The sequence below is a fragment of the Myripristis murdjan genome, chromosome 11, assembly GCF_902150065.1.
Source record: "Myripristis murdjan chromosome 11, fMyrMur1.1, whole genome shotgun sequence".
NCBI lineage: Eukaryota > Metazoa > Chordata > Actinopteri > Holocentriformes > Holocentridae > Myripristis > Myripristis murdjan.
In genome coordinates this window covers 8,898,166-8,924,949 of record NC_043990.1, presented here as the reverse complement: position 1 = coordinate 8,924,949, position 26,784 = coordinate 8,898,166, and the positions used below count along the sequence as shown (strand labels likewise).

At 43.4% G+C, this 26,784-nt stretch overlaps 1 protein-coding gene across 8 annotated transcripts in view; it reads left to right on the top strand.

Moving 5' to 3' along the window:
* macf1a (microtubule actin crosslinking factor 1a) overlaps nucleotides 1-26,784 on the top strand; it is a 167,046-nt gene that overhangs the window by 12,310 nt on the left and 127,952 nt on the right. For all 8 annotated transcript variants that reach the window (XM_030063174.1, XM_030063173.1, XM_030063172.1 and 5 more), the window contains exons 3-5: nucleotides 6,085-6,174; nucleotides 9,909-9,986; nucleotides 12,542-12,634. In XM_030063174.1, coding sequence (XP_029919034.1) covers nucleotides 6,085-6,174; nucleotides 9,909-9,986; nucleotides 12,542-12,634 — 261 coding nt within the window. The remainder of the gene's footprint in view (nucleotides 1-6,084; nucleotides 6,175-9,908; nucleotides 9,987-12,541; nucleotides 12,635-26,784) is intronic.

The following is a 26,784-nucleotide window of genomic DNA, read 5'->3' as shown; positions in this document are numbered from 1 at the left end:
GTAAAGACAGGGACTTTAACTACTTATTTCCTAATTATTCAGTATTTGTAAAGTAGTTATTCACCAAACATTGTATTAATTTTACATTTTGTTCATATTATGTTCTCTTCCTCCACAGCAAAATAAACTTAAATATTGGTCAAGGATAAAAGGTCATGTTGGGTTCACACATGTCATGGAACTTCAACATTTTAATCATAGAAAGTCACTGACAAGTCAAGGAATTTTAAGAGTGGAAATCTTGAGTAGTACTTGGCTGTCCTCAAATCGTGTCAAAAGTACAAATGCCAAGACTAAAACTTGACTGAGTGTGTGATGTCAACTGTTTTCCCTCCAGATAACACTGAAGGGGAAACGTAAACACTGCTCTCTGACTCCACTGTTTGTCTGTGTAGGTTGTTGGTTGACAACTGCTTATACCACCTTGACACATGCATACCCTTTGTGCCACATACTGTATGTATTTCCTGTACCCCACATACACACACACACAGTCCTACACAGCAAGGAGGAGAATGCGGGCTATTTGTGTCACATGACCCGTTACAGGAGCGTCTGTCTGACCCCATAACTCTGGAGCAACTGTTGGCAGAGCGGCCCAGCTGGCTAATGTAACTCTATAATGCTTAGCAGCACTGGCAAACCCAACCATCACTGTAAATGTAGGTCAGAGACACAGGGAGGTGGGCAGAGAGAGAGAGAGAGACAGTATTATATCTGCTGGAAATACAACTCCCATTCATCTCTTATAGGACGTTTCTGCTTTTTTGTGTTGCCATTCACATCAGTGAGAGAGAGTTAAATAAGGTGAAGAGTGAATGAGATACTTTGACTGTGGATGTTCTTTGATAAACTGTTTCACAATAAAACACAGGGCAGAGTAGTTGAGTATATTTTAAAACCTTGCCCACTTCCAACACTTAAATGAAACAGAGATGAATAGAGAAAGAGAGAGAGACAGGAAAAAGTGAAGGTGACAGACAGTGGCTGCAGGTGGCACAGTGCACCTGCAACATGGGCAACTCCACCACACTTTAACCACACACACACACACACACACACACACACACACACACACACACACACACACACACACACACACACCGAGACACTGTCTACCAGAGCATTAGCCTGAAAGTCAGCTAGCATCAGACAGGGAGTTATATTTATTGAAGAGAGCTGTGACCTTTTCCACCACAGCAAGATAGAGGGAGGACGAGAGAAGGAGGGAGGGTGAATGGAAAGAGAGGGAAGGGTGGGACGATAGCTAGAGATGGAGAATGCCTTGTGACTATCGCACATCGCAGGGAATACGCCAACGTGTTTTGGACAAAATGCAGTTTTTACGACTTACCCAGACTGAGACAAGATTTTTGACACCATTTTCACCTCTGTACGTCCACTGGTTTGGTTCTAATGGGTAGTATTTTGTGTTAGCTAAGCATCAAGACTTGAAGTCTATGGGAGTTGTTAGCCTAGCTCTGTCAAAGAGAAAAAAATAAACCTTACAGAAACTCCGAACCTTTTTGTGCCAGATCTTCTTATACCTTCAGTGGTATCAATCACTGCGACAGACAGAAGGATAAACGTGTTCAGCGGTTACAGTTCCACCATCTAACTTCTCCTGAAATGTACAGCTCATTAAAAAACAGTCCAAGACGTGTATTTCAAACATACATAAGACAATGTGTAAACAAAACAGCTTCAGAGTCGCTGTAAGGTTTATTTTTTCACTGTGACGGAGCTAGGCTAACAACTGCCATAGAGTCCCAGTCTTTATGCTAAGCTAACATGAAATGCTACCCATATGAACCGAACCACTGGATCTACAGAGCTGAAAGTGGTATCAAACATCTTGGCTCAGTCTGGGTAAGCTGGAAAAATGACATTTTGCCTGAAACATTGGAGTCTTCCTTTAAATTACCAGGCACTGTTGGATGAAAACATGTTACTCATCTCTCACTGGAACAGTAACCTGTCAGAACACTGTGTGCTGTTAATTGAGGATAGGGTGGATCGGCTGCTTACTGAACATTATCTATTGACTCTGTACCAGCACTGTCACTTTGTCAGCTGCTCCACCCTGTCAACAGAGATTTCGACAGAGACGGAGCCAGAGAAAACAACTAAAGTTAAAGAGAGAGACAGGAAGACAGAATCAAAAGAACTGGAAAGAGAGAAAGAAAAGAGATGAAGAGGGAGAGGAACAGGTAGAGGCACTCTGTGACTGCAGCTTCCTACCCGGTGACATCATCATCCTCCTTTTTGCTTTGTGTGCGTGTGTTTGGCTACCTAGGTGTGCGGATGGTGTACTTAAGCAGGTGTGTGTGTGTGTGTGTGTGTGTGTGTGTGTGTGTGTGTGTGTGTGTGTGTGTGTACTGAAAGCACACGCCAGTATCAACACAGTCCACAGGGTTGAAACCACTTGCTGGTGTACAGTGTGACAAACCATGTGACCCTGCAGAGTGTTTATGTAGCGAGGACAGGACGAAGCCGGTAGCTGTGGATTAACAGGTCAGGTTAAGACAAGGGGAGAAACATGACGGATTCTGCAGAGTGTTTTCACAGGGACGAAGAACTTTTGACCTCAGTGCAAGATATTTAACCAGCCATTCTTTTTAATCCCACGCTCTGTCTGTCTTCCTTTGTGTGTTTTATCTATTATGCACAAAGCAAATAGCTCTCAAAATAGACTTGAAACATGACTGGGTTTTGCTCCACTGAACAGTGACTTTTCATAATATATCACACTCAAGAGCCAGTAGACAGTCAAGTAGAGACACTCTTAGAGAGCATATCTGTATCTATCTTTCTATATCTAAATCTTTATATTAGTATATATCTGTTCATTTATATGTATTTATGTGTTTATTTGTTCATTTATTTTTTGGCGGAGAAGCCCTTTGATTAAGTTAGCGTTGCATTATGAGAAGGCTGGTAGCTGTTTCACCTCAGGGTCGACTCATTAGGTGTTATACAGCTAAAATGATGCTAAGCTAGCTTGTAGCAGCCATTAAACACACGCCATATGCTTTAATGGTCGTGAAGTAAATAAAGCCAGGGCACACAGAGCAGAAACTGCAGCTGATTGTTTTTGCTGCACAGCAGTAAAGTTGATCTTTTTTTCCAAATTGTAGGAGTGGCTGTGTAAGGTATTAACCCATGCACTCAGACCTGGGTTTCAGTTATATTTGCATCTAATTATTTTGGTTTGTTTTAAGCAGATGAGTGGGGTTCGCAACATCGAGGCAGTTCACATGATGCCAAGTAATTTATCAGTCACATGAATTCTTTTTCAGCTATGGACATTTACACTTTGTATCACTCACTGTATTGTCCTGAATGGTTAACCCCACCCCTCTGCTACCTTAGAAGCTGTTAAAAATATTTAGTCTCTGTTTTAGTCAGATTTGTATGCAGCAGTGCTGTCACGTAGGTGCTGTCTGTGTGTCTGCTCTCCTGTAACATCAGCAGCAGTGTGGGACTCTGCTGTGGTGCCAGAGGCATTGGACAGCTGCTGTCACCACAGATCACACACAGCTGGCTCTCTGAGGAACTGAGCACGCACACACACACACACACACACAGCAGATAAACAATCTACAGATCCATCTGCATGTAATGAAATGTGAAATGTGTCATATTAGACTTTTGTTTTATTTTAACATCATCCAGATTTAGTTTGCTTAATGTACCTCGATGACAGTGGGACTACTTTTTCTGTGTACAGTTTCAGCTCCAGGCCTGAGTCAAATAATATTCTCCAGTCATTTTTTTATCACTTGTTTTAGGCTGCTCTGGTCACCCACGGGTGAGTTTTGCAACACAGGGCAGCAGAGTTTTCATACTGTAACAAGAAAGCAAATTAAATTTAGTATTTGTGGTTTGATCGACAACTTAGCTGACATTGTCATCTTGATGCGATAACCCTCCACTCATTCTGCCACTCAAAACAGCTTAACATGAAGACAGTGAATTCATTTTAAACATAACATTGGTATCTGCTGTAACCTCAAACTGAAATCAAATTTATGTAGCCATTGATAGTGCTTGTGCTTGGTACCAAAACAAGGCCGACAGAATGCCCTGATAACATCATTAGCAGCAGTACTGTGTTAGTAGAAATGTTCCAGGTCATTATGATAAGGCTCTGTAGCCTGTTAGCCTAATAAGGATCACTGAGGCCAGACCAATTATTACAGACAAAGCAGTGCTGATGTGTCAGAAGTCTGTAGCAGCTATTGTGTGCAAATGAATTAACAGAAATGAATGGAAACCAATAGAACAGGGAGTTTTTTGTGTTTGAGTTTAATTTACAGGGTGTTGTTCCAGTAAGCTGATAATACGCAAATCAGGGACACACGAGATGCACATGTTCATGCTTTCCTGAAATCATCCACACACACACACACACACACACACACACACAACCTCATTTCCAGTCAGTGTTGGATGCACCAATTCTTCCTGTTATCCAATTAACGCTGGTTCCTGTCTTAACTCGATTGTACTTGGCCCTCTCTGTACTTGTCCCACTCCGTCGGGAGACAAGAGATAGAAGTGTGAGAGTGCGAGGCAGATGACTGACAAACAGGAAAATACAAATTGGAAGTAAGAAAAGGGAATGTTAAATAAGAATGGAGGCCTATTATTAGGCTCGTTTTTAATCGATTAGGAAAGCTAGAACCAGTCACACTTTTAAATGGAAAACGCAACTATAACCTTAACCTCACTGGAGGCCGTATGTCTAACCCTAACTTTTAGGGAACAGCTATTTTCAGAGAAATAACAATTTATTATTTTGGTTTTTCCCTCATGGCTTTGACAGGAGAGTGAAAACCCCACTGAGGCACAGTGGAAGAGCCACAGTATGCCAGCTTATTGCTGTGACTCTGTTACCCTCTTGTGGTTCAGTGTTGAAGTGCAGCTTGTTGTCCTCAGGCCAGGACTGCAGTAAAAAGTTTGTCAATGCAGGTACAGAGTGTGGAATGGAGATGTGACGCAGGGACATTGTCCAGGCTGGTCTGCGGACTCTGGTGCAAACAGCATTTTTGCAGCGTTCTGGATTTTATTCATGTGTTGTGTCTTTATCAGCTTCCACTCCTTCCAAATAGCAAAAATGCCCTTAAAATAAAGTTTTAAAAGGCTTATATCTTTTCCTTCAGCTCAGTTCACTTCAGTTGATGTTGCAGTACTTTTCTGCAGCCATTTTATGGTGGCTGATGTGCATCCTTCTTTGTAAATATTCATTTTAATTCAACTAGGAATGCAAACATAGCAACTCATGACAGGCTTACACTTAAACAGGTTGTATGAGGCACATTCCCAGCAAATCGGTAGAACCACTGACCCTCAAAACTCCTTGCGTAGTTCAGATCTATTCAGCACTAATATCTGTATGCATCAGTCTCTTGTCTTTTGTTCCTCTTCTTTACCCTGTGGTATTAGTTCTTCCCCATTATAATGTGTAGCATCATATGTATAGTCTAAAAAAAATGTAATAGTTTCATAAGTACATACAGTTTTTATTTATTTATACTGCATGAGGACATTTTTGGTCATTATCTTGCATATAAAAACATAGCCTTAAAAATGGATGTAATTACATGCCATTTTACATTGAAAATGACTAAAGAACTGTGTAAAAAGAAGGGGAGATACCGTGGTATACGGTCAAAATAAATAACTAAGTAGATAAAAAAAATAAGGAAATATCTTTTTTTTTGTTTCTCTTCCTTGTCACATCTTTGCTATCATCACTTTGTCTCTGTCTTTAGCCGAAAGCTCTGTCTGTCTGCCTGTCTTCCTGTCTGTCTGTTTCAGTGAAAGTGGAGAAAAGTAACAAAACCAGCTCTCTTGGTGATGACAGGGCTCGGCCGGGCTGCTGAGTCGCTGTGTGGAAGGCGATGACAAGGAGGGATGGGGGGCACAGCTGGTGCCTGGACTCTGTTACCTAGGCAACCAGTGTCAGCGGCACTGTCGGCTGCGGGGCGATGTCAGCTGTGTTTAGTCAGCAAGGATGATTGACTGTGAGTGACTAACTTTGGTTTTCTCTGTCTCTCTCTCTCTCTCTCTCTCTCTCAGGTGAGGAAACACATTACAGACCTGTATGAGGATCTGAGGGACGGACACAACCTCATCTCCCTTCTGGAAGTCCTGTCTGGAGTCACGCTGGTATGGACACACGCGTACACACACACATACACACACAGTCCATATATGAAACTATATGCACACACCTGCACAGACACACTGTTATTATCCTGCTCACACTCACACGCTATTGTGTTTTCCATCACAGTCACCTTCAGCACTCCACCTCAGTGCACTGTCACACATGTCACACACATCATTGTGCCTGGCCCGATGCAGCACACTCCTGAGAATGTCTCACACACTCAAACACACCCCTCACAAAAATACCTGTACCACTCGGTAGACATAAAAACTCTCTCCTCCTGAGGTTTTGTGCAAACAGCTACATCAACTTCATCTAGAAATCTCTCAGTTGACTCTCACCCTGACTGACTCAGAGTTGAAGCACCTTAAATTTATATATTTATCATCAACATTACAGGCAGACAATAATGATAGAAATATGCAACAATAGTAAGTAAAGGTGGTTTGTGCTTATTCCTGCGACCACAGAGTGGTGATGTTAGAGTGTTTCTCCTGATTCAGACAGACAGTGTGACACAGGAGGTAGACTGACAGAGACAGACTGCTGACTGGGGTCTGCTCCCTCTCTCTCTCTCACACACACACACACACACACACACAAGGCAGAAGACCCTCTGACACTGTCATTTCCATGAATCCTTATCTATAACACTGTATTCAGCCAGTGATGTCACTTAGGTCACTGTGTGTGTGTGTGTGTGTGAGCTTGTGACTGACAGACAGAAAATATTTCTTTCAGGTAGATACCGTATTTCACCAATTAATCGCCCGGCCGCAAATAGCCGCCGGGTTCTTATAAACGCCTGGGGTCTGCACCCATTTTGCGTATTAAACGCCCACCCGAATAACCGCCGGGGCGATTATTTGCATTATATGTAGGTAACCCAAAATAAGGCTATTCACCTTATTTTTGCAGAAGTAAACAGTTAGCCGCACAATAACAGTGCGGCACTTCCGTTTTCTTTCAAAATAAGAGCACTAGCTAACGTTAGAACAAAAGGGTGTACCGTAATCTTAAATCGACCGACTGAAAATATGTTGGACAGCAGCTGTCATCACGATAATGACCTGGTGCAAAAATAAATAAAGGCCTGCAGCGAATAGCCGCCTGGTTCTTTTAAACGCCCGGGGTCCAAGTCGATTTTGCATATTAAACGCCTGGGCGATTAATTGGTGAAATACGGTAAGCTGATTAATCTATTATTATTATATTATTATTATTATATTTGAGGAAAAATCCCAAATCTTTTCTTCCAGCTTTACTAAGATGCGAAGTTTACTTACTTTCCCTTTTGATGTTTTTTTTTTTTTTTTTTTTTTTTTTTAATTTGAATAAAAAATGCTGGGGACTTTGAAAATAAAATCATTATATTTCATAAAATACTAGGAAAGGAAACACTTTGAAGACATTACCTTGGGCTCCACCAAGAGGGTTTTTCATAGCTTTTGACACTTTATAGACTGAATGATTAATCACATAATTGAAAAAATAGTAAATAGATGAATTGTCATTGCTGAAGATTAGTTGCAGCTCGAGGTTCAGGGAACAGGAGTCACGTAATTTACAGTGTTCACTGTTTAGCTGGTTACCTTTTTTTTTTTATTTGTAGCTGTTCTTGTTTTGCCCCTTTTTCATTTGGTCCTCCCTCATTTTCTGTATCCTTCCTCTGCTCTTTTCATCTGTCCCCAAATTCCCCTCTTTCTGTTACCGTAGCAACTCAAGAGTGGCCCGACTCTGAAAAAGGCGTGTGTGTCGCGGGCCCCTCCTCTCATCTTGCTCGGAGGGGAGGATGAGGAGGAGGAAGGAGCTCAGGGAGTACGTTTGATTCCCCCCGGTCCTGTCTGACCTCTGACCTCTGACCCCTAAATTTTACCCTCTGTCCCATAGGTGGCGCCTGAAACTGCATGGGAGTGCCGTGACACTGACCGCAGCAGCACTGAGCTGTACATGAAACCACACAGCTTACAATATATCTCCTGTTGCTGCCTGGTGAAACCTCGCAACTCCTCAGATTCTCTTGTTTTAACTTCACTTACAGCACCACAAGCTCGTCTGTGGGTTAAAAAATAAAAATATAACTATATAACTCTAATAACTATAACTAAAAATAACTGTTGATATATTGAAAATCGGCAAAAAAGTTAAAGTCAAAATGTAATGTTTGTCAGGCTGTGGTTCTTCCTGAACAGTTGATATTTTGGAGATAGCTATGAGGCTTTCACCAGTCAACAGCATTTCATATTGCATGTATTGCACACAATATTATAGCGTACATCAGCTTTATAGATATCTGGGAAAGATTTTTGAGATTTAATATTTTGCTTATGAACCACTGTAGTTTCATAAAATACACAAAAAATGAATCCATGATTTCATCCTATGAAAATGACAGAAACAAAAAAAATGATATAGACACCAGCTTTTACATGATCCGAAAATGACTAGTGTTTGTGCTCATATTAAACATAAGCAATTGCCCTCAGATTGGCTGAAAGATTTTGTACTGTTTATCTGTCTTTCCTTACATCAATTATTAGGATCATTAACACTTTTGTTGGCCAAGCACAGCGGCTGCACCAGGAATTTGTCTTGCTTTACATGAGAATGAACAATACAACATTTGACACACCGGGTGCAGGGCGAAATCTAACATGGTGTGCTGTGTGTCAGAGGATTTAACATAATAAATAACTGTATAGGTAAATAAAAGGCCAGTAGCCTCTTAGTTTTCTGTCACACATTTGTCTTGCAAGCAAAGGTTATGGAGTATATAATGATCTTTTTACCACATTATACTATTGAGCAACAATGAATATTGATTTTTACTACTGACATGTGACAAGAGAGTGTTTATGCCTCAGTATTCATTTAGTTAGAAATGTAAAAATGGGAGAGTTGTTCACATCTCTCTCTCTCTCTTTTATTCTCTCTCGCGCATTCTCTCTCTCTCTCTCTCTCTCTCTCTTTCTCTCTCTCTCTCACACACACACACACACACACACACACACACACACACACACCTCTACCTCTGCTGCATGCTGCTCTCTCCTCAGTCCTCTCCTCTCCTTGTTGAGAACTGCAGTGTGACCGCTGTGATGACTAAACCCAACCTAACCTTCTCTTACCCAGCACAGTGTGAACACACAAGTGTTCTCGACAGCGAGTGTGTGTGTGTGTGTGTGTGTGTGTGTGTGTGTAGTGTCTCTCTCTCTCTCTCTCTCTCTCTCTCTCTCTCTCTCTCTCTCTCTCTCTCTCTCTCTCTCTCTCTCTCTCTCTCTCTCTCTCTCTTCAACTGTATTTCTTCTCTTAGTCTTAACCTGTCTTTGTTCACATTTATGTGGATGTGCTGTGTGAGTGACAGATGGATGATGCACTGGTGTGAATTATCCGAGATGTGTGTGTGATGAGGTATGTAAGGTGAGGAATTTGTCTGACATGAAGTGTGTGAGTCTGTCGTTCTAAACCAGCATGGTTTGAGTCTGGTTCGCAGAATGTGTTTGTTCTGCTCTTGCGGCCTGTCTTTACCAGTTCCTGTTGAAGACAGCGCCCTCCGAAGGATCATGCCACGTTACTGCAACCGCACTGCCCTCTTGACTGCACTGTGAATTGAGATCTGCAGTTTTTTTTGCACACAATGCTGCATTTTGTATCCGCCTCACTGCTGAAAACCTCTGAGTTTAAAATCATTTACTGACTATCTGTTTCCTTTCTCCTTCTTTTTCTCCAGCCCAGAGAAAAGGGGCGAATGAGATTTCATCGACTACAGAATGTCCAAATAGCCCTTGACTTCCTCAAACAGAGACAGGTATGTACAAACAGACCTACTTCACTCCTGTATCAGAACACAGACATACTTAACAAACTGTGCTCAGAATGATGTAACCAGTGTGCAAACTGTGAGTGATAGCAATAAAAACAGTGTAGATCTGAGTCCAGACTGACTCACTCTGTGTCTAGCCACTCACAACAGGTGGCCAGGTCAAACAGGGGTGAAATACTTGCTGCAGGTAATTCTTGATGCTTCCTTTAACCCTCACTCCAGTGCCAGTACCCATCAGCTGGGTTTTCAATAGACCTTTTTTCACAGCAGCTATTTTGACATGAAATAGCAGGTAAACACAGGTGTTGCTAATGGCATTCCATTCCATTTGAGTGTAACAGAGCCTCTCCACAGAGCCAGCATTCATTATTGGCCTTACTAATTACTACTGACCTCAATTAAGGTTATTAGTAACACCTGTGTTTACCCTGCTGCTCTTGTCAAATTTAAAAGTTTAATTACTAGCATGCATTACGTGATTTAAGGCTCTCCCTCGTGGCAGTTAAAACAGCAAGAAGCTGTTCAAATATCTCCATAGCAGCAGAGCATCAGAAGCAGTGTAAGTAGATGTTTCAGTAGAAGGCACAGGCGTTCAATATATTTGTGTAAACATGAATTTTATATTTCATTCCATAGGCTTCCATTTAGACAGAATTTGATTAAAAACACAATGTCATTTTCTTTAATAATCACAGAGGTCGTCTGTGAAAAAGACAGACCTGTTCTCTTGAGACTGAGGTAATATTACTGAGGGCAACTGTGATACACAGAACTACCTGACGTCATTCCATAAAACCAATCCTGTCCATATTAGGGCTTTATGGTATAGTCACACCTTTTTTTTTTTTTTTTGGTCCGATTTGTAGTTGAAAATGTATTTTTTAGATTCAGCAGGGTCACATTGTGCAAAATCCAGGGCTTATAAATAAAAACACAATGACTTGAGGATGAAATGTGAATTTTCAGGTGTCAGACTGTTATTATATGGCATTATTCTCACCTGCCTAAACAAAATCAAGCTAACAGAGGAAATGTTACATTTACACAGCTCCAGGAAGCTTGATGTGAACGTGTCCCAAGATCATTTTATTACACTTTCAGGCCATTCTGTGGTCCTGTGTGTCTAAAACTGCCCAGTGTGCAGATATGCAAGCTAAAACAAACCAGGTAATTGCAGATTTTATTTGCCCTGGCTCTGAGCACCCTCTTGGGCCAAGTTGCTGCAGTGGATGAAGCTGCACTGTATGCAGTATCGTTACCTCCTGAGTCTACTGTACCTCAGTGTGCTGCACACGCCATTGCATCTGTTTATTGTGAAGAGAGAGCTGCTCTCAGACCCTAGCTTCATCACGTAGGACACACTGACTCCATCCCTCTCTCCTCTCCCTCTCTTTCTGGATCTGTATCTCCGCTCTCTTCAACTGAATCCTTGCCTTCTTTTCTCTCTGTTTCTCAAACTGCATTTTTCCTCTATACTACCATCTCTCTTAAGATATATTCCTGCTTTATTCCAAATTAATCTCCCAACTCTCCTGAATCACATTTGTTCTGCCTCTCTTATGCTGCATCGCTCTCTGTTCTCTCTATTCTCGCTCTCTCTTTTTAAACCCCTTTCTGCATTAACCTGTTCTTGTCATCTCTTCCCTTGTCATGTTCCCAGGAGATAGCAGCGGTGGAGAACTGACCTTTCCTTTTCTTTTCTTTTCTGTCGGTTCTTCAGTCCCACTATGGGTCTAATTATGCAGCCTGGGTGGCTGAGCTTAGCAGGAGACACTACATTATACAAGCTCTTACAGAACCTCTTCCACATATTGAACATGATAGTAGGAACAGAGATCCATTTACCATCTATAGCACTGCAAAGTGAATACAAGTACTTTGCTTTCTTCTATATTTTTTGGTGTATTCAATGAGTGGTGTTAATAAGTCATTGCACTGTTATAGCACATTTTAAAGCTGTTTTAAATCCTTACCCCCTGTGGTCTAGCTCGGATAGATTTCCCAGGCTGACACACAGCAGATTTCCCAGGATGTCCCAGCATCATTCCTCATGCTCGACTGGCCAACACACTTCACTGCACCTGTCTATCAAAACCTCCTGTGCAAAGGAGCTACACCACTTGCTTTTTCTGGAATTCAGCATGGGCATAGAGACCATTTTTCCTCTGCGGATAATTAGTTTGTTTTATAATAAAACCTCCCTGATTTTTCCAGCAATTAGTCCAGTAAACAGTAAAGATAAGTTCATATATAAATGATTTCTCACTTCTCACTCCTCTTAAGTGGATTTCAGGGATATTGCCCAGAAAATCTTACAGTGTCAAAATAAGTGGTACACTTGTATATATAGAGCAGACAAACACATTACCAACAGTACCAGGTTTATTTCAGTCTCTCCACCAGCATCAGCGAACCATATTTTTGACAGGTTTTGGCATGCTTGCCTCATTATACGCAAATAGCAGCAAAGAGGCCAGAAAGGGCAAACACCAAACTAAACCAAAAAAAAATAAAAACTTTTTCTGTTTTCCCGTCTTCAGGTCAAACTGGTGAACATCAGGAACGATGACATCACAGATGGGAATCCAAAGCTGACGTTAGGTCTCATCTGGACCATCATCCTTCACTTCCAGGTCTGTGCCTGTCACACGCTGTCCTGTTGCTTCAGCCTCTGTTGCATCCTGGTTGGAGTTAATTTGCAATTCAGTCAAAGCAGGAAGTACATTTTATCTTGAAATCTTTGGTTTAATAGCATATTGGGCCACAAAGGTTTTCAGATCCAGCCCATGATGAAATAATACCCCTAGTTTAATATGAAATAATGAAATTAGAGCTCCAGCCATTACTGTAGTAATGCAGTCTCCATTTGAATGAAATTAAATAGAGCTAATTGTCCCTTGTTTACTTATTTCTATGTTGTCCTGTTGTCATTTGTGCCCAGCTGTCTGGATTAGAGGTAGTATCACTGCCAGGATGGGCTTTGCTGTGTCTTTGTGTGTGTGTGTGTGTGTGTGTGTGTGTGTGTGTGTGTGTGTTTGCTCTCCTTAGGAAGCTCTGAGGCAGATGCAGCCTGGATTTAAGAGACTTAAGTGTGCCCTGCCAATATGGAGGTTTACTTTAGCGGTTCAGTCTGTACAGTGACAATGAACTGTCAGCTGCTCTACTCGAGTTTACAAAGAGCTCTGCAGCCTCATAAGGAAATAACACAGTGTTCAGCTATTGTTGGTATACATGCCCATTGGATTTACATAGGGTAACATTGTTGGTGTACTTGTTTTGCTTTTGGTGCAAATGAAGCGTGTTGAACCAGTGTTTTATGTGTGTACAGTATGACACTGTTCATTTGCTCTGTAGGTCTTTGGGTGCATCTGTGACTTTCTCTTGCTGCTGGCCACTGTTTGTTTGTGTGTGTGTGTGTGCGTTGATGTTTTAGTAAATGACCTGTGGGCAGGTCATTGCACTAGGTCATTTTCTAAAGCACCACATGTGGCTTCATATAAGCCGAGCATGAAGGCTACAGAGAGGACACCATGTTTACTCCCCAGGCCTGAATCAGTTTCCATTTCTATGAAAGCACAGCTTTTAAATAATAATTCCAATTATGTTGTTGTTATTTTGTGCTATGCTGTGATCACAATTATTAACTCTGCTAACAGCTTACTCAGAAAGGAAATGATTGAAGGAGAACATGTTTAGTTTAGTCTAGACAGTCATCTGTAGTGGTGTTTTTTCTGTTGTTGTTAGTCCTGAGGAAGCCTGAATTTCCACCAAATGTTCCTTCATTACCACAGCCTGCAGGCAAAGCTGTACTTCCTTGGCAATCATTACACTGGGATTCCCATTTCCACTGGGTCCAAGTCATGCATGATGGCCGAGTTGGATAGAGGAAACAATGCTTAAAGCCAGTTCATTACAGAGAAGACAATTCTTTGAGATTAAAATTTGAAATCCTCATTTTTTGGTTTCTTTTAGGTACTTACTCAGAAGAGGAGCAGCTTTATTTTGTCGCTCAGATTTCTAATTAGGTCACCAACCAGCCGTAGTACCCATGATCGCCCGCTAGAACGCGCTGTGAGGTGACATCATCACCTTGCTAGGTTACACTGCCAGCTGGTTGCCATAGAAACAGGAGCGCATGACTCCACAGCAACCAATTCAATGAGCATGAATCAGCAGAACAGTGTGTGTGTGTGTGTGTGTGTGAGAGAGAGCGAGAGAGAGAAAGAGAGAGAGAAAGAGAGAGAGACAGAGAGAATCAATGGGTAGAGAGAGAGTGAGAAAACCCAATGAAGATGGAGTGATGCAGGAGGAGGAATAGAGAGGGACCCATAGGTAATAGACTGGAAGGGTGAAAGAGGCTGGAGGTATTTAGCTGGAACAGAAGGGTGAAAAAATAGAGGAGGGAGGGAGGAAGTGGTGGAGGAGGCGGCTAGGTGGGCAGAGCAGTAGATAGTTTCAGAGCTCCCAGAGTTCATTGGGTTCAGAAGACCTAAACAAAGTAGCACCCAGGATTTACTGTGAGAAACTCCAGCAGCGCAGGGCATTGCAGGAGCCCTGGTGGATCAGGATGACGTACCTCGTACTCACAGCATCGTGTGTGTGAATATGACACATGAGAGAGAGCTGCATGAACTCCATGATCTCCTCTATATAACGACATAGCCAGCTTGTTGGCCTCTTTGCTATGTCCACAGCAAGCCAGTAGCCGAATATGTCGTTGCTTTTATAACACATTTACATTTTTACAATAGTGCCAAACATTAAACAATTACACAAGCCAATTAAAGGAATACTCCAATGTCTTGGGCAAATTAACCTTTATCCGACCTCACCAGAATGAGCCAAGATGTTTGATACCATTTTCACCTCTGTACATCCAGCAGTTCAGTTCTAATGGGCAGCATTTTGTTTTAGCTTAGCAAAAAGACTTGAAATTCATCAGAGTCATGAGCCTAGCTCTGTCATCGTGAAAAAATAAACCTTACAGCAACTCTGTATTTACACAGATTCATCGCATGTATTTGAAATACATGTCATGAAGTCATTTCAGGAGAAGTTAGATGGTGGAACTGTAACCGCTGAACACGTTTATCCTTCTGTCGATTGCAGTCATCCATGCGCTGCTGCAGATATAGGAAGATCTGGTACAAATTAACTTCTTTCTTCTTTTTTTCTTCTTTGCTTATTGATTTGTAGCACTCATGGAAATAATATTGTGTAATCACAATGCAAGGTTGGATAGAAATGCTGTGTAGTATACAATATATCAGAGATGAGAGCCATAAAAAGTTGATTTGCTGTGCTGTGCTCATACTTATTGGACAAAGATGTTCTGCTATTAAGTTACTGGGCTCTGAACTGAAGAGAAATATGTAATTTCCAGATTATTCCCTGGGGTCACTCTGGTCTCATCATGATGATGATGATTATGGTGATGAGGAAGTAATTTCAGGAAACAGGCCTCAGGCTTGTACAAACTAGGGGGTGTACGTGCGATCGGGTGACTCAGCAGGTCAGCCGATGCTAGGAATTCTCACGCCGAGCTATCACTTTCCATTTCATCATTTCACTGGCATGTTGTGTTAGAGGGAAGGTGGCATGTCTCTGTCTCTCTTTCTCTTTCTGTCTCATCTTTCTCATCTCTCTGTTGGCTGACCGAGACAACCTGCCCCCTCAGCAGTCCTCTTTAACTCAAAGCACATTAAACATGGAGGTGTTTGAGTGACGTCCTCGCCCTGTCACCACCTGCCTGAACCCCTGATGTCAGCCTGTCTTGTCTTGGGCACTTAGCTCATCACTTTAAGTAAAAGTTTGGATCTATAATTCACTTTAATCCACTGGTGACAAAAGCTCTCCACTTTAATGTCCTTTTACAGAGCACATATGGAAAGCTATTCACTCACTGTCTTATACAAAATCCACCGTTCACAGTATTTTTAACATACTATGCAGTATATTTAAGAGAGCACATTTTTTTTTATATGGGTGTTAATCAAACCCCTAATTCTGGCAGTCTTAGCACCATGCTCTGCCAACCAACTGAACTTCAGTAGTGACCATAGGACATTAATCAGTCCATCATTTGTCATCATTAACCCTATAACATGGGTAAACATGGGTGTAGTTGCTCTACCAAACCACTAAGTGTCACCAGTTAGCCCAGTATTGAAGATGATCCAGCCAAACACAGACATGCCTGCAACTGTCCCCGCCTGCTGCTGCACTGTGTCTGCCTGTGGCTGGTTGTGCTAGCTGTCTGTCAGCTAATTGTTGCTGTGTTAATACCTGACCTGCTATCAATTAGAAGAGGAAATGCATCACTGGCTCCCTGACCTGATTCTGGTAAAATTCGGTAGGTAACGTCAGCCACAATTCATCCCCGTCTATAGCCTGTCTAGTGTGAAACTGTCACAAGTGGACACAAATCAGACCTTATGGTTAACTCTCGAATGGAATAGAAAACCTCCTCAAGTACATAGTTATAGTGCAGAGTAAGTGCATAGATATGTCCAGTGTTGTGTGGAGTGCATTTTACTTTTTTAGCATGTGTTAAATGAACCTTAAACTCTGGCTATGAACAATACAGACACAAACTGCCTATATGAACCTATACACAGTGCCTAATTCTCACCATGTTTGTGAGTAGTGGACATTGTTAGGAGCAGCAATAAAAGTGTAAAGGCACCGAGAAATAGCCAGGGCCTTGACCAGTGTCTATTCTTAATTCCTTTGAAAATATTCTTCAATAAAACCCTCTCGTCTCTGCAACATTTTGTCTTCCTTTTTCCAGCAGAGCATAAAAACTAGCTGTTCAGAAGGTTTCCAAGCAACGCAAAGCAGATTGAGTGCAACTTTAATTGTCATTTACTGAATGGTAACCAGTTTAATCTCACATTAGTAATTAAAGTAAATTGCAGTTTGTAGTTCTTCATTCCTCTTCATATTCTCATCATCATGTTTCTTGTTTGCAGTAATAATTTGAGGTGCATAACAAGAAATCTTGTAGGTTATGTTTCTGCACAGTGGTGCAGAATCAGGCACTGGCTGGAGCAGGAATAACAACATACAGGAAAGTACTGGATGGGGCCTGTATTCAGCTCTAATGTTTGTTTGTTTTTTCGCCAAAAATGTAGCAGTGTCCTAGCTAAATGAATACAGTAAAATCTTCTGACTTAGGAATTATCAAGCTGTATCTGTAATTTTCAACAGAAGTGAACTATAGTTTAATGTGTCTATGTGGTGGAAGGTAGATTTAGGTTTCACATTGGCTACTGGATGTAATAGAATGTCTCTGGGTGTAGATGTAGCATTAATCATGATAATAATTCATATTTCACAATTTATCACGATGCTTAAGTGCATACTCTTGATAAAGAGTAACTACACATGATCAAGAGAGAATGATACAATACAATAATTCAGTGTGTATGTCTTACTGCATCTCATGATGACAAGGAGCCACAGTGAAAGGATGAAAGCCTGGGGGACTTGATTAGTGCCTTTTCCCCATTGGATTATGCCTCTGTGTGTGTGTGTGTGTGTGTGTGTGTGTGTGTGTGTGTGTGTGTGTATGTATGCTGTTCTTTTATGCTTTCAGCTAATGAGAAAAGATGGATTACCATTGTTCTCGCCATCAGAGAATACTGGTTGTTCTCCATTCATATCTGTCCACATGAAAACCTTTGCAGTATTTGTGCTCATATCCAAACATGCCTCAGAGTGCATGAGCTCACACATCATGCACATACACTGGTAGCTGCAGCAGGAGACAAACCCCTTACTCCTGCATTGTTAGTGCCATGCTTCATGCACTCAGCTACACAATTTACAGTTTCTCAGTCTTATATTTCAGGTTATGTGCAGTAATAGTGGGTGGAAGTCTATAGGATCTATTTTAGACTATATGTTGCCACAGGCTCCCCCTGTCAAACCATTTTATGGTGTAGGAGGGGAGTTCAATATGTGATGCATGCTTTGGATGTGCGCAAATGAGAATCCTTAAATACTTTTGGGCATTTGTATGTGTGTGTGTGTGTGTGTGTGTGTGTGTGTGTGTGTGTGTGTGTGTGTGTTCACATGCTCTTTTATGAAGTATGTGTGCCCCTTATTTCTCCCTCTTTCTCTATTGGTCCTTTCACAACCTCAGTCACTCCCCTCCTCTTTTCTTCTGTCCTTTTCAACTTTCCCTAATTCCCCTAAATCTCCTTCATCGTTCCCTCCCTCCATCTCTCTCTTTTTCCCTCTCTTTTGCGCTTTCTCTCTTTCACCCTTAAAGCTCTTCATAACCTGTGGGCAGACAGACAGATGGAGATCGAAATTGAAACGGAGACAGCTTGCTTGTTTCTCGACTGTATTGCAGAGACGCAACAGTCTGATTAAGGTTTTGATTTCTCTCTTGCCTGCCCACCCCCCATCTCTGCCATTCAGGCAAGCTTTCGGGTCAAGTGTGTGTCTGTGTGTTTTTTTGCGTGTGTATGTGTGTTTGTGGCATAGAAAGCTGCTCACTAACAGCCGAGAAAGAGAGCTCGAGAGAGGGAGGGCAGGAGTAACAAGGAAGCGGATAGGAGGAAGAGAGCTGAGGAGGGAGGGGTAGAGTGGTGTGAGAGAGGGAGAGAGAGAGAGAGAGAGAGAGTGGGAGATCGAGCAGTAGAGAGTGTGAAGCTGCAGCAGCCAGGAGATAAAAGCGCTTCTCTCCCTCTGCCGGCGTCTGTGAGCAAGGGATAAAGCAGAGGAGAGAAGCCAACCGAGGGAGAGGAATCCAGGCTGCTTGCTGTCACTGGAGCTCCTGGCTTCCCCTCATCCGCAGGCCTCAAACCACATACACACAGCAGCAGCAGGAGAAGACTAACACACACATGCACATATGCAGAAGGGCTTATCCACAGCTGACCGTGGGACCGCCCAGCCTCGCAGGCACGCACACACACACACACTCTCTTTTGGACACACCGTACAGTTCGCATCTTTCTGGGAAACACCGTATCAATCGGATCAATCCAGCCATGCTCATCTGACGGACCCACGCTCGCCTTTTACCCGGAGCCGCCCCATTTTCCTGTGTTTCCCTCCCTCCGTGGCTTTGTTTTTTTTGTTTTTTTTTTTTTAAAGGAGATGTGGAGTGTGAACCCTCTCGACCTTGTGAATGCAAATCGGATCGGGACTGCCGTTCACTGGATGCTGGCTCCGCTCCATTCAGACCCAGATACACTTCTGCATGACTCCCTGATCTGTCTCTGGACCTATATCTGAACCAGCCAAGGACCAGCCTCTTCCTTCTTCCTTCTCCCTCTTCCTCCTGTTCGCCCCAGACAGGCAGCCAGAGTCCAGCCACAGCTCCTGCTCCAGATGCCTCTTTCTAATTAGATCCACCGGACCTAAGGAGCTATTAACAGAAGAAAAAGCACTGGAAAGGAGAGGACGAGGGAAGAAGGAGTGCCTTTATCACTGCTTTTTTTCCCAGCCTGCCTTTTTTGGCCTCAGAGTAAGACACGGTTTGAACCCCCCACCCCCACCACTTGCAAACTGTGGATTTTGTCAGGCTGTTGCATCGTCGCACTGCACCACCTGATGAAAAGGAAGCTCGTCTAAGTAACTGACTGATTGGCATAAGGACAAGGGATGTTTTTTTATTGGACAGTGTTGGACCTCTCCTCAGGGAGTCTAACATTGAAGGGTAGGTGTTGAGGAAAGGTTGTAGTCTGGTATCCAGGGGAGAGGTGTGTGATGCTCGGCTGTCTGGGGAGCTTTAGGTGGAGTCACTGTCTGAGCAAGGCAGCCTCCAGATTTAGACTGGCACCCTGCTAAGACTGGGGGACTCTGCTGGCAGAAGCTCACCGTGACATTTGCAAGTTTTCTGGCTTGCAATGAAATGATTCCACAGGTATTAAGATGGTCCTTTTAAAAACTGCTAATCACATGTCTTGTGGTTCACTGTAATCTTCTCTGCTTGTCCCATCAATTGGAGAACTTGACACCAGCAGTTGTACTGTTAAATTATCATGGATCTGTCGCCTCGGGAGGGTCCATGGGAGGGGCCCCAGGGAGCCCCAGCATAACAACAACAACAACAGTCCTGTAGGTGGGAACACAAACAAACAGAAGCTGGAAGGATCAAAACATCACAAGACACCAGCTCAGTGAAAAATCGTCCTGGGAAGATGGCAGGGAAAAGCGTTGGGGCGGACAGCCGATGCACTGATTGAGTTTTTAACAAGCTGTCTCAGTATTGGCTGAATCTCCAAGGAAGCTGTTACAGCATTGGCTGACTACACACTATCTCACCCACAGCCAATCTGGACACCACCATGCTGCCTCAGTAGAATTAGACACTGGCCTCATCGTTACTATGGCTGATATGGACACCGTCACTGTTAATACTACTACCACGGCAGACAGGCTTCCAACCTCTGTGATGGAGCTGACCTTTGTCTCGGGTCTGACTGCTGTTACGGATCGTACTTCTCTTGCATTGCAATAACATTACCACAGTAGGAAGGAGGCATCAATAATTCATGAGCTCAGATAGCTGCTGGAGCTGAGTGTAGATAGAGCTCTTGGATTACATTGGCACTCGGAAACACCAACAAATCCAACGACAACACTGTTTGTGGTTGACCTGGAACGGCAAAGGGAATCCAAACGTAATTGCAGAAGACGACGGTGTTGTTTCCTCAATTCTCTGTTGAGTGTGCACGAGTCTCTCACACAGTCTGTGAAAGGGTGTGTGTAGTTTGAGTGTGTGTGCAAGTTGTGCATGTGGAGTGTGTATGTCTGTGGTGCAGTTTGCCTCACTTCACATATTCGAAGGAATTACAATATTGAATCTGGGAATGAGATGAGACTGTTATCGATTCTGACACAATGCCACATATCCCCTGGTGCATACGCACTCTGACTTTCACACCACAATCTTGTGTCGCACATAGACACATGCAGTGTGTGTGAAGCATGCGGAGCTTCACTAATGGGCTGAATATCACTGGACTGCACTGCCTTTTTTCTCTCCCACACAACCCCCCGCACCCACACACGTCAGCTGGCTTGACACACTGCCTTACACTAACAGTAGTGACAGCTCACCTGCCAAAAGCCCAGTGATAAATCAGCCTCCCAACCCAGGCCAAATCTATTTTCCTCCGTCTCACGGGTCCGCTGACATGATTGTGTCCCTGCGTCCTTGGCTACGACCACAAGCCTTTTGGGACCAACAGACCTGACAGAGTAAAAGAGCCAGCAACCTGCCTGTACACAAACACACACATACATACACAGCAGGGCCCTTGGAGAGAGAGCAGGGCCAGTCACTGCACTCCCTGACTTCAACTGAGGTGAGGTGAAGGAGAGAGAGAAAGGGAGGAGTGAAAAGAGGACGGACAGGGAGAGCTGTGACACGTAAGCCTGCAGCAGCCTGGCCTGTGACTGAACCGATGCCTGAGGAAAAGACCGACTTTCCCTCTGTCTCCTCCTCTGACAGCTTATTCCATCCATCTCTTTATGCATAGGATTTCATCTCGGATGCTGCCACTGGAGCTAAACCTGCCATTCCTAACTTTACATTACTTGCAGGTATCTCATTGATGCGGGAGCTGTCAGTCACTTACCGGCCTATCTCAACTGTTTCTATTTGACTGTCAGCTCTGCACTAAAAATGGAATAGTGGTGCAGAGTTAAATGAACTTTAAATTGCCTTTCTGATGGATCTATTGCCTGTTTTGTTGTGATTTTTTTTATTATTATTATTTTTTATTATTTTTTAAAATTTTTAAACATCCCTCTGGCTCACCACCAAAGAGATGGGGAGCTCCATGGGTTGTGTCAGGCCTCCACGGGAAGTGGGACTTAGTGGAGCCCCTCCCCTCTCGCCAAAAAAGCGTCTTCGTTTCAAAAGGAAACGGAAGAGCAAGAAGAACAGGAAAGGTGAGGCAGATCAGGAGGAGTATGAGAGACGGACAAGCCATGAGCCCGATGAAAGAGAGGAAGATGAGGAGGAAGAGGAAGAAGACAAGGGCACTGTCACAGAAACAACAGACTTAGGTTTTACCACCAGTGGAAACGGAGCTCGTCTGACCCTTATTTCAGTGCCTGATACTCAGTTAGCCCACTCCAAACTCAATGTGCCCGGCAACACCCTTTCACCTGGCTCTGCCAGTATGGGGGTTCTTTTAGGCAGCAGAGTGCTTGAATTGTCGCCCACTCCCAGTCCATCCTGGAGAGGAGTCTTCTGCCTTCCAGGAGAGGAAGAGACTGTTAGTGCTGTTGTAGATGTCTCTAGCATCCCTAGCCAAACCACCACCACTACCCCCGCCAGCACAACCCCAGCCCTGGGCAGCACCACCCCTGGTGGAGGGAGAGTCTGTCGAGTCAGGGAGAAGGTCCAAGGGGTCCTGGAAAAGCCCTGGATACTACGACCAAAGAAGGAGAAAAAAGAAGTTGGAAGACTAGAGGAGGAGGAAAAGGAGGATGGTGGGATAAAAGGGGGAGCTGCAGGCACATCAAAGATGGCGCGAAACGCCTCTGAGAGGGAGCGCAAAGGGGTGGTCCACATTCGTGAGGTGGACGGTAAACTCTGCGTGGTAAGGACAGTGTACCCCAGCGACTTTGGCTCCCCAGTGTGGAGGGGTGAGAGTGACAGCGAGGTGGAGGTGCGTAAGGAGCCCCCTGCTCCATCTCCAGTCACTGGAAATATCCTCAAAGTCCAGCTCTCCAAGGAGGACAGCAGGAGAGCCAAAATGCCTGCTGCTGGCTGCTCTACTTCCTCTCACCGATTAGGGAATCAGGAAACTGTGGTAGTTAAGGAATTTAGCTTGGACACTCCAGTCCGTGTCCAAGAGGGACCTTCTTTACTGGAGTCAGGCTATGCGAGTGACCTGCCGTTGACCTCTCCAGAGACAGGGGGTGCCACACCGAGTCAGACTGACTGGGGAGGACTAACCAGCAGCTCATCAGAGAGACTGGACTCCATGATGGAGAGTCCCCTGTCACCACAGCAACAGGCATCTGTGAAGCACCTACCACAGGTCTGGCTCTGTCCAACTCTCTCGCAGGCTACTTTTACTGCTTTGTCTACATTTTTGTCACTTCCTCTGTCTGTTAGTTCCATCCTTTTTGAGTTCCTCATGCTGCTCAAAGAACATGAAATATTGGTCTATAGTATTTTGTTGATTTATGACCCCAAATAGACAATCGTTAGGCTGGTGAGAGGGAAACCTGTGGCAATCACTGTTATGCAGTCTCATTGGGATAATTTCTAGAAAATTTGGTTTTAGCGAAGTTTTAGTGAAATTAAACTATTCCTCACTTTTTTTCTGGGAAGCCTGTCATGGACCCCGGGTGTTTCCTGCACCCCACTCTGAGAAAAACTGCTCTGTAGTGCTACAGAGAGGCATTCATGATTGTCTTTATTTGTATGAGTGTGGGAGGATTTCTGAAAGGATGCCTTTGTTGCCTTGTGCACATCGTATTTTTAGTCATGACGGATTATTTGTGTGTGTTCTTTTGGTTGTTATCAGGACTGCAGAGGCACTATTCCTCTCTCTCACTCCATCCTTCCTGCCTTGGTCCCAAGAGTCTAATCAACGTAGCACAGACTATCTCTCCACCCTCATTTTTCAGTCTCTCTTCTTTTTCTCCTTCTTGTCTTCTCCATCTCTCTCCATTGCTTATTATTTTCCTTGCACCTCACATTCGCTCACAGTTAATGTTTGTTAGTGTGACAGAGACAGACAGACTGCATGTTTGTGTGAGAGAAGGGTCAGTGCAAGAGTTCACTCTTGCTGAAAACTGAAACTCGTCATTTCCTACCCGTTTGGTAGCAAAGAATGTGACTGTGTCTGTGTCTGTCTGGCTCCTGTGGGAAAGCAGCAGAACAAGATAACCTCATTTAAAATGTCATCTCTCCATCATATTCTGCAAGCCATTTAAAATGTCCATAACTCTCGACTATGTATTTAGTGGCTGATCTGTCTTCAGCACATGCCACTCCTGTGTTGGAGCCTTTCCTGCAAGAGAAATTCAACAATTTGCTGCTTAGCCACAAACCCCACCTATTTAGATGTCAGTTTATTGTGTCTTAAAAGATGATTTACTTTAAAACATTACTACTTAAAAAACAGCATTTGGTGATCTTTTTCTGTTTGGGCTCATTTTGTTATTTGATGATATATTTTTTTATTGTCGTGGATAACAGGCCAATTGCAGACAAATGTAGTGAGGTTTCCAACAATGGAAATATATCAGTATCTACTTAGGAGGTAAAATGAAAGTAGTAAATGTCAGTGCCTTAGAGTCAAAGAAGAAAGCCTTCGTTCTAGACTCCATGTTGCATCGATGTTTCACAGACATACAGGGAGATATTTATCATGGACGTCTCAGAGACACCAATTTTCTCCCCCAAACAGTTAGCTCATATAGACCATAACACAAGCCATGTTGCATTTTGAGCTAAGGACAAGACTCTCACTTTATCTTGTTTGGAAAAACTGGCCCAAAGTGGGTTACAGAGCAGTATGTGCCTGGACTTCAGTTTATTGCAGTCCAGCCCATTGTTTCTTTAAATATGGGTCGGGAAACTTAACTGGGTCGCAGACTGCAATTTGGTTGGGGCTCAGTTTCAGGAATGATCTGGCAACAGCTCGACTGAGAGGGACGAGTTTTGTGCTACATTACAGCTGTTCAGTTCTACTTAACCTTGAAAATGAAGATGCTGCTGCAGCCACTGCAGCACTACAGGGGATGTAACGGGGGGGTTATCATGACGGCTGCCACAGCAGCTGTAGGATCCCCTCTACACCGTCCAGGCAGTAGTACAGTAGTGCTGTGCAGTGCAGCAGCTGACGTCATGTCAGCTTCCATTTAGCGCTAGATGTCTCACTTGATGCATAGCTGCTGAGTCATGAGAATGCAAAGCACACAGATACACTCACACGCTTACACATGGAGTAATACTATAGATCCCAGCTCCACACAGACCCCTGGTCATGAGTGTTTTCACTGTGCAGCACTAATCAATAATCCTGTGTGTGTGTATGTGTGTCTGTCACAAGATGTGCTCTACGCCACATGTCAGGGTGTGTTTGTATGTCCGGTGTAGAGTGCAGCTCTTCTTTGTGTGTGATGCTGTACTCTGATTAAAATGAAATTTGAAATGCGCATTCATCAGTATGGCTGATGTGTTGAACGTCGGGGGATTCCTACCACACAATTGAAAGCACTTCTTAAATTCAGCTCTGCATCCTTCCCTCTATGTCTTCACCCATGCAGCTGTCCATCTGCCACCTGCCTGTCTGTCCTTCCATCCATCCATCAGTCCCTCTTGGACAGGTTGTCATGGATTTCATGCTACTAAGTAGTTGCTAGTTTGATTTCCAGCGCAGGCAGTGTTCAGTCCTTTTGTAGCACCTAAGGCTACACCAGACAGCTCGTTATAATTTTGCGTTTGTCTTTTCTTATTTAAGATAACCAAAATATTTTCTCTCATCTTCCCTTTCCCTATTTGCCTATTCTGCCAGTTGGCAAATTTGTCTGCTTTGATTTGTCTGTTCCTTTCTCTTCTTGCCCATCCTCCATTTCCCCCCATTATTTATCTTCTCTCTGCATCCCTGTCTGCCCCACTCGTCCCCCCAGTGACTTCAAAGGGGCATGTTTCTAAAAGGGGGGCAGTTTAGCACCCCTGGGGGCTGCTAGTGGATCATGTGTGTTTGTGATTGGATCATGGCTGCACTCAATACCAGTGCTAACCATTCACATATTGTAAGTCTGTTTGGTGTCTGTCTGTCTGTCTCTCTCTCTCTCTCTCGCTCTGTGTGTGTGTGTGTGTGTGTGTGTCAGTGTCAATTACACATGATTGAGGGAGACATTACAAACACACCTACATGCATATATCCCGATGCACACATGGTGCGTATCGATACACATCCAGCCACACAAACAAGTGATACTTAGGGCCTCAAACACACGTACATATGCAGACACACACACACACTCACACACATACACACACACACACACACACTCACACACATACACAGTGTATAAAGACATGCATACAGCCTTTGATGCCTGTCCTAGAAAGGCGCATTTGCTCCAGCATGTTCCCTTGCTCTGTGTTTTTTCCTAGTGTGTCTTGTGTCTCCTGGAACTGTGTAAGTGTGTGTGTGCGTGTGTGCGTGTGTGCGTGTGTGCGTGTGTGTGTGTGTGTGTGTGTGTGTGTGTGTAGCCTATACTTAGACGGGGTGCAAATTAGTATGTGTTCTATCCACACATAATGGACATTGTTTTTGTGTCTGAATTACCACTTTCACTATGTCTGCCCTCTGTAAAAGAGCATATACAACCTCAGACTCCAACACCTACAAATGACATGGTACATTTTATCTTTCACCTGCTGAAACTAAGCACCAGTTTGTTTTGAAGCATGAAAGCTCTTCGGCTTGCGCTTGGCAGTTGCATCATAAATCTCCATGCCTCATGCCATCATGGAGGTCAAATGGAGAATTAGCTGAGCACAAATATTGTTTAAATATATAACAACCAGGCAAGAAAAACAGAGACAGAGTGATGCCTATAAAAGCTTGCTGTGGTGTGAATGTAGGCCAGTTCACTAATGTTATTGGTACAAGTCTGATATGGTAGATTCAATTTCAAATTGAGTTTACAGATACAGGAAAATCTTGTCTTTTATCTCTAGTCTCCTCTCAAAAGTCTACAAGTTGATCAGACAAGGGTCGATCAGTTACGTTGATCAAGCAGCCGGCTTTTTGTTGTGCTAGCCAGCAGGCTAATTTAG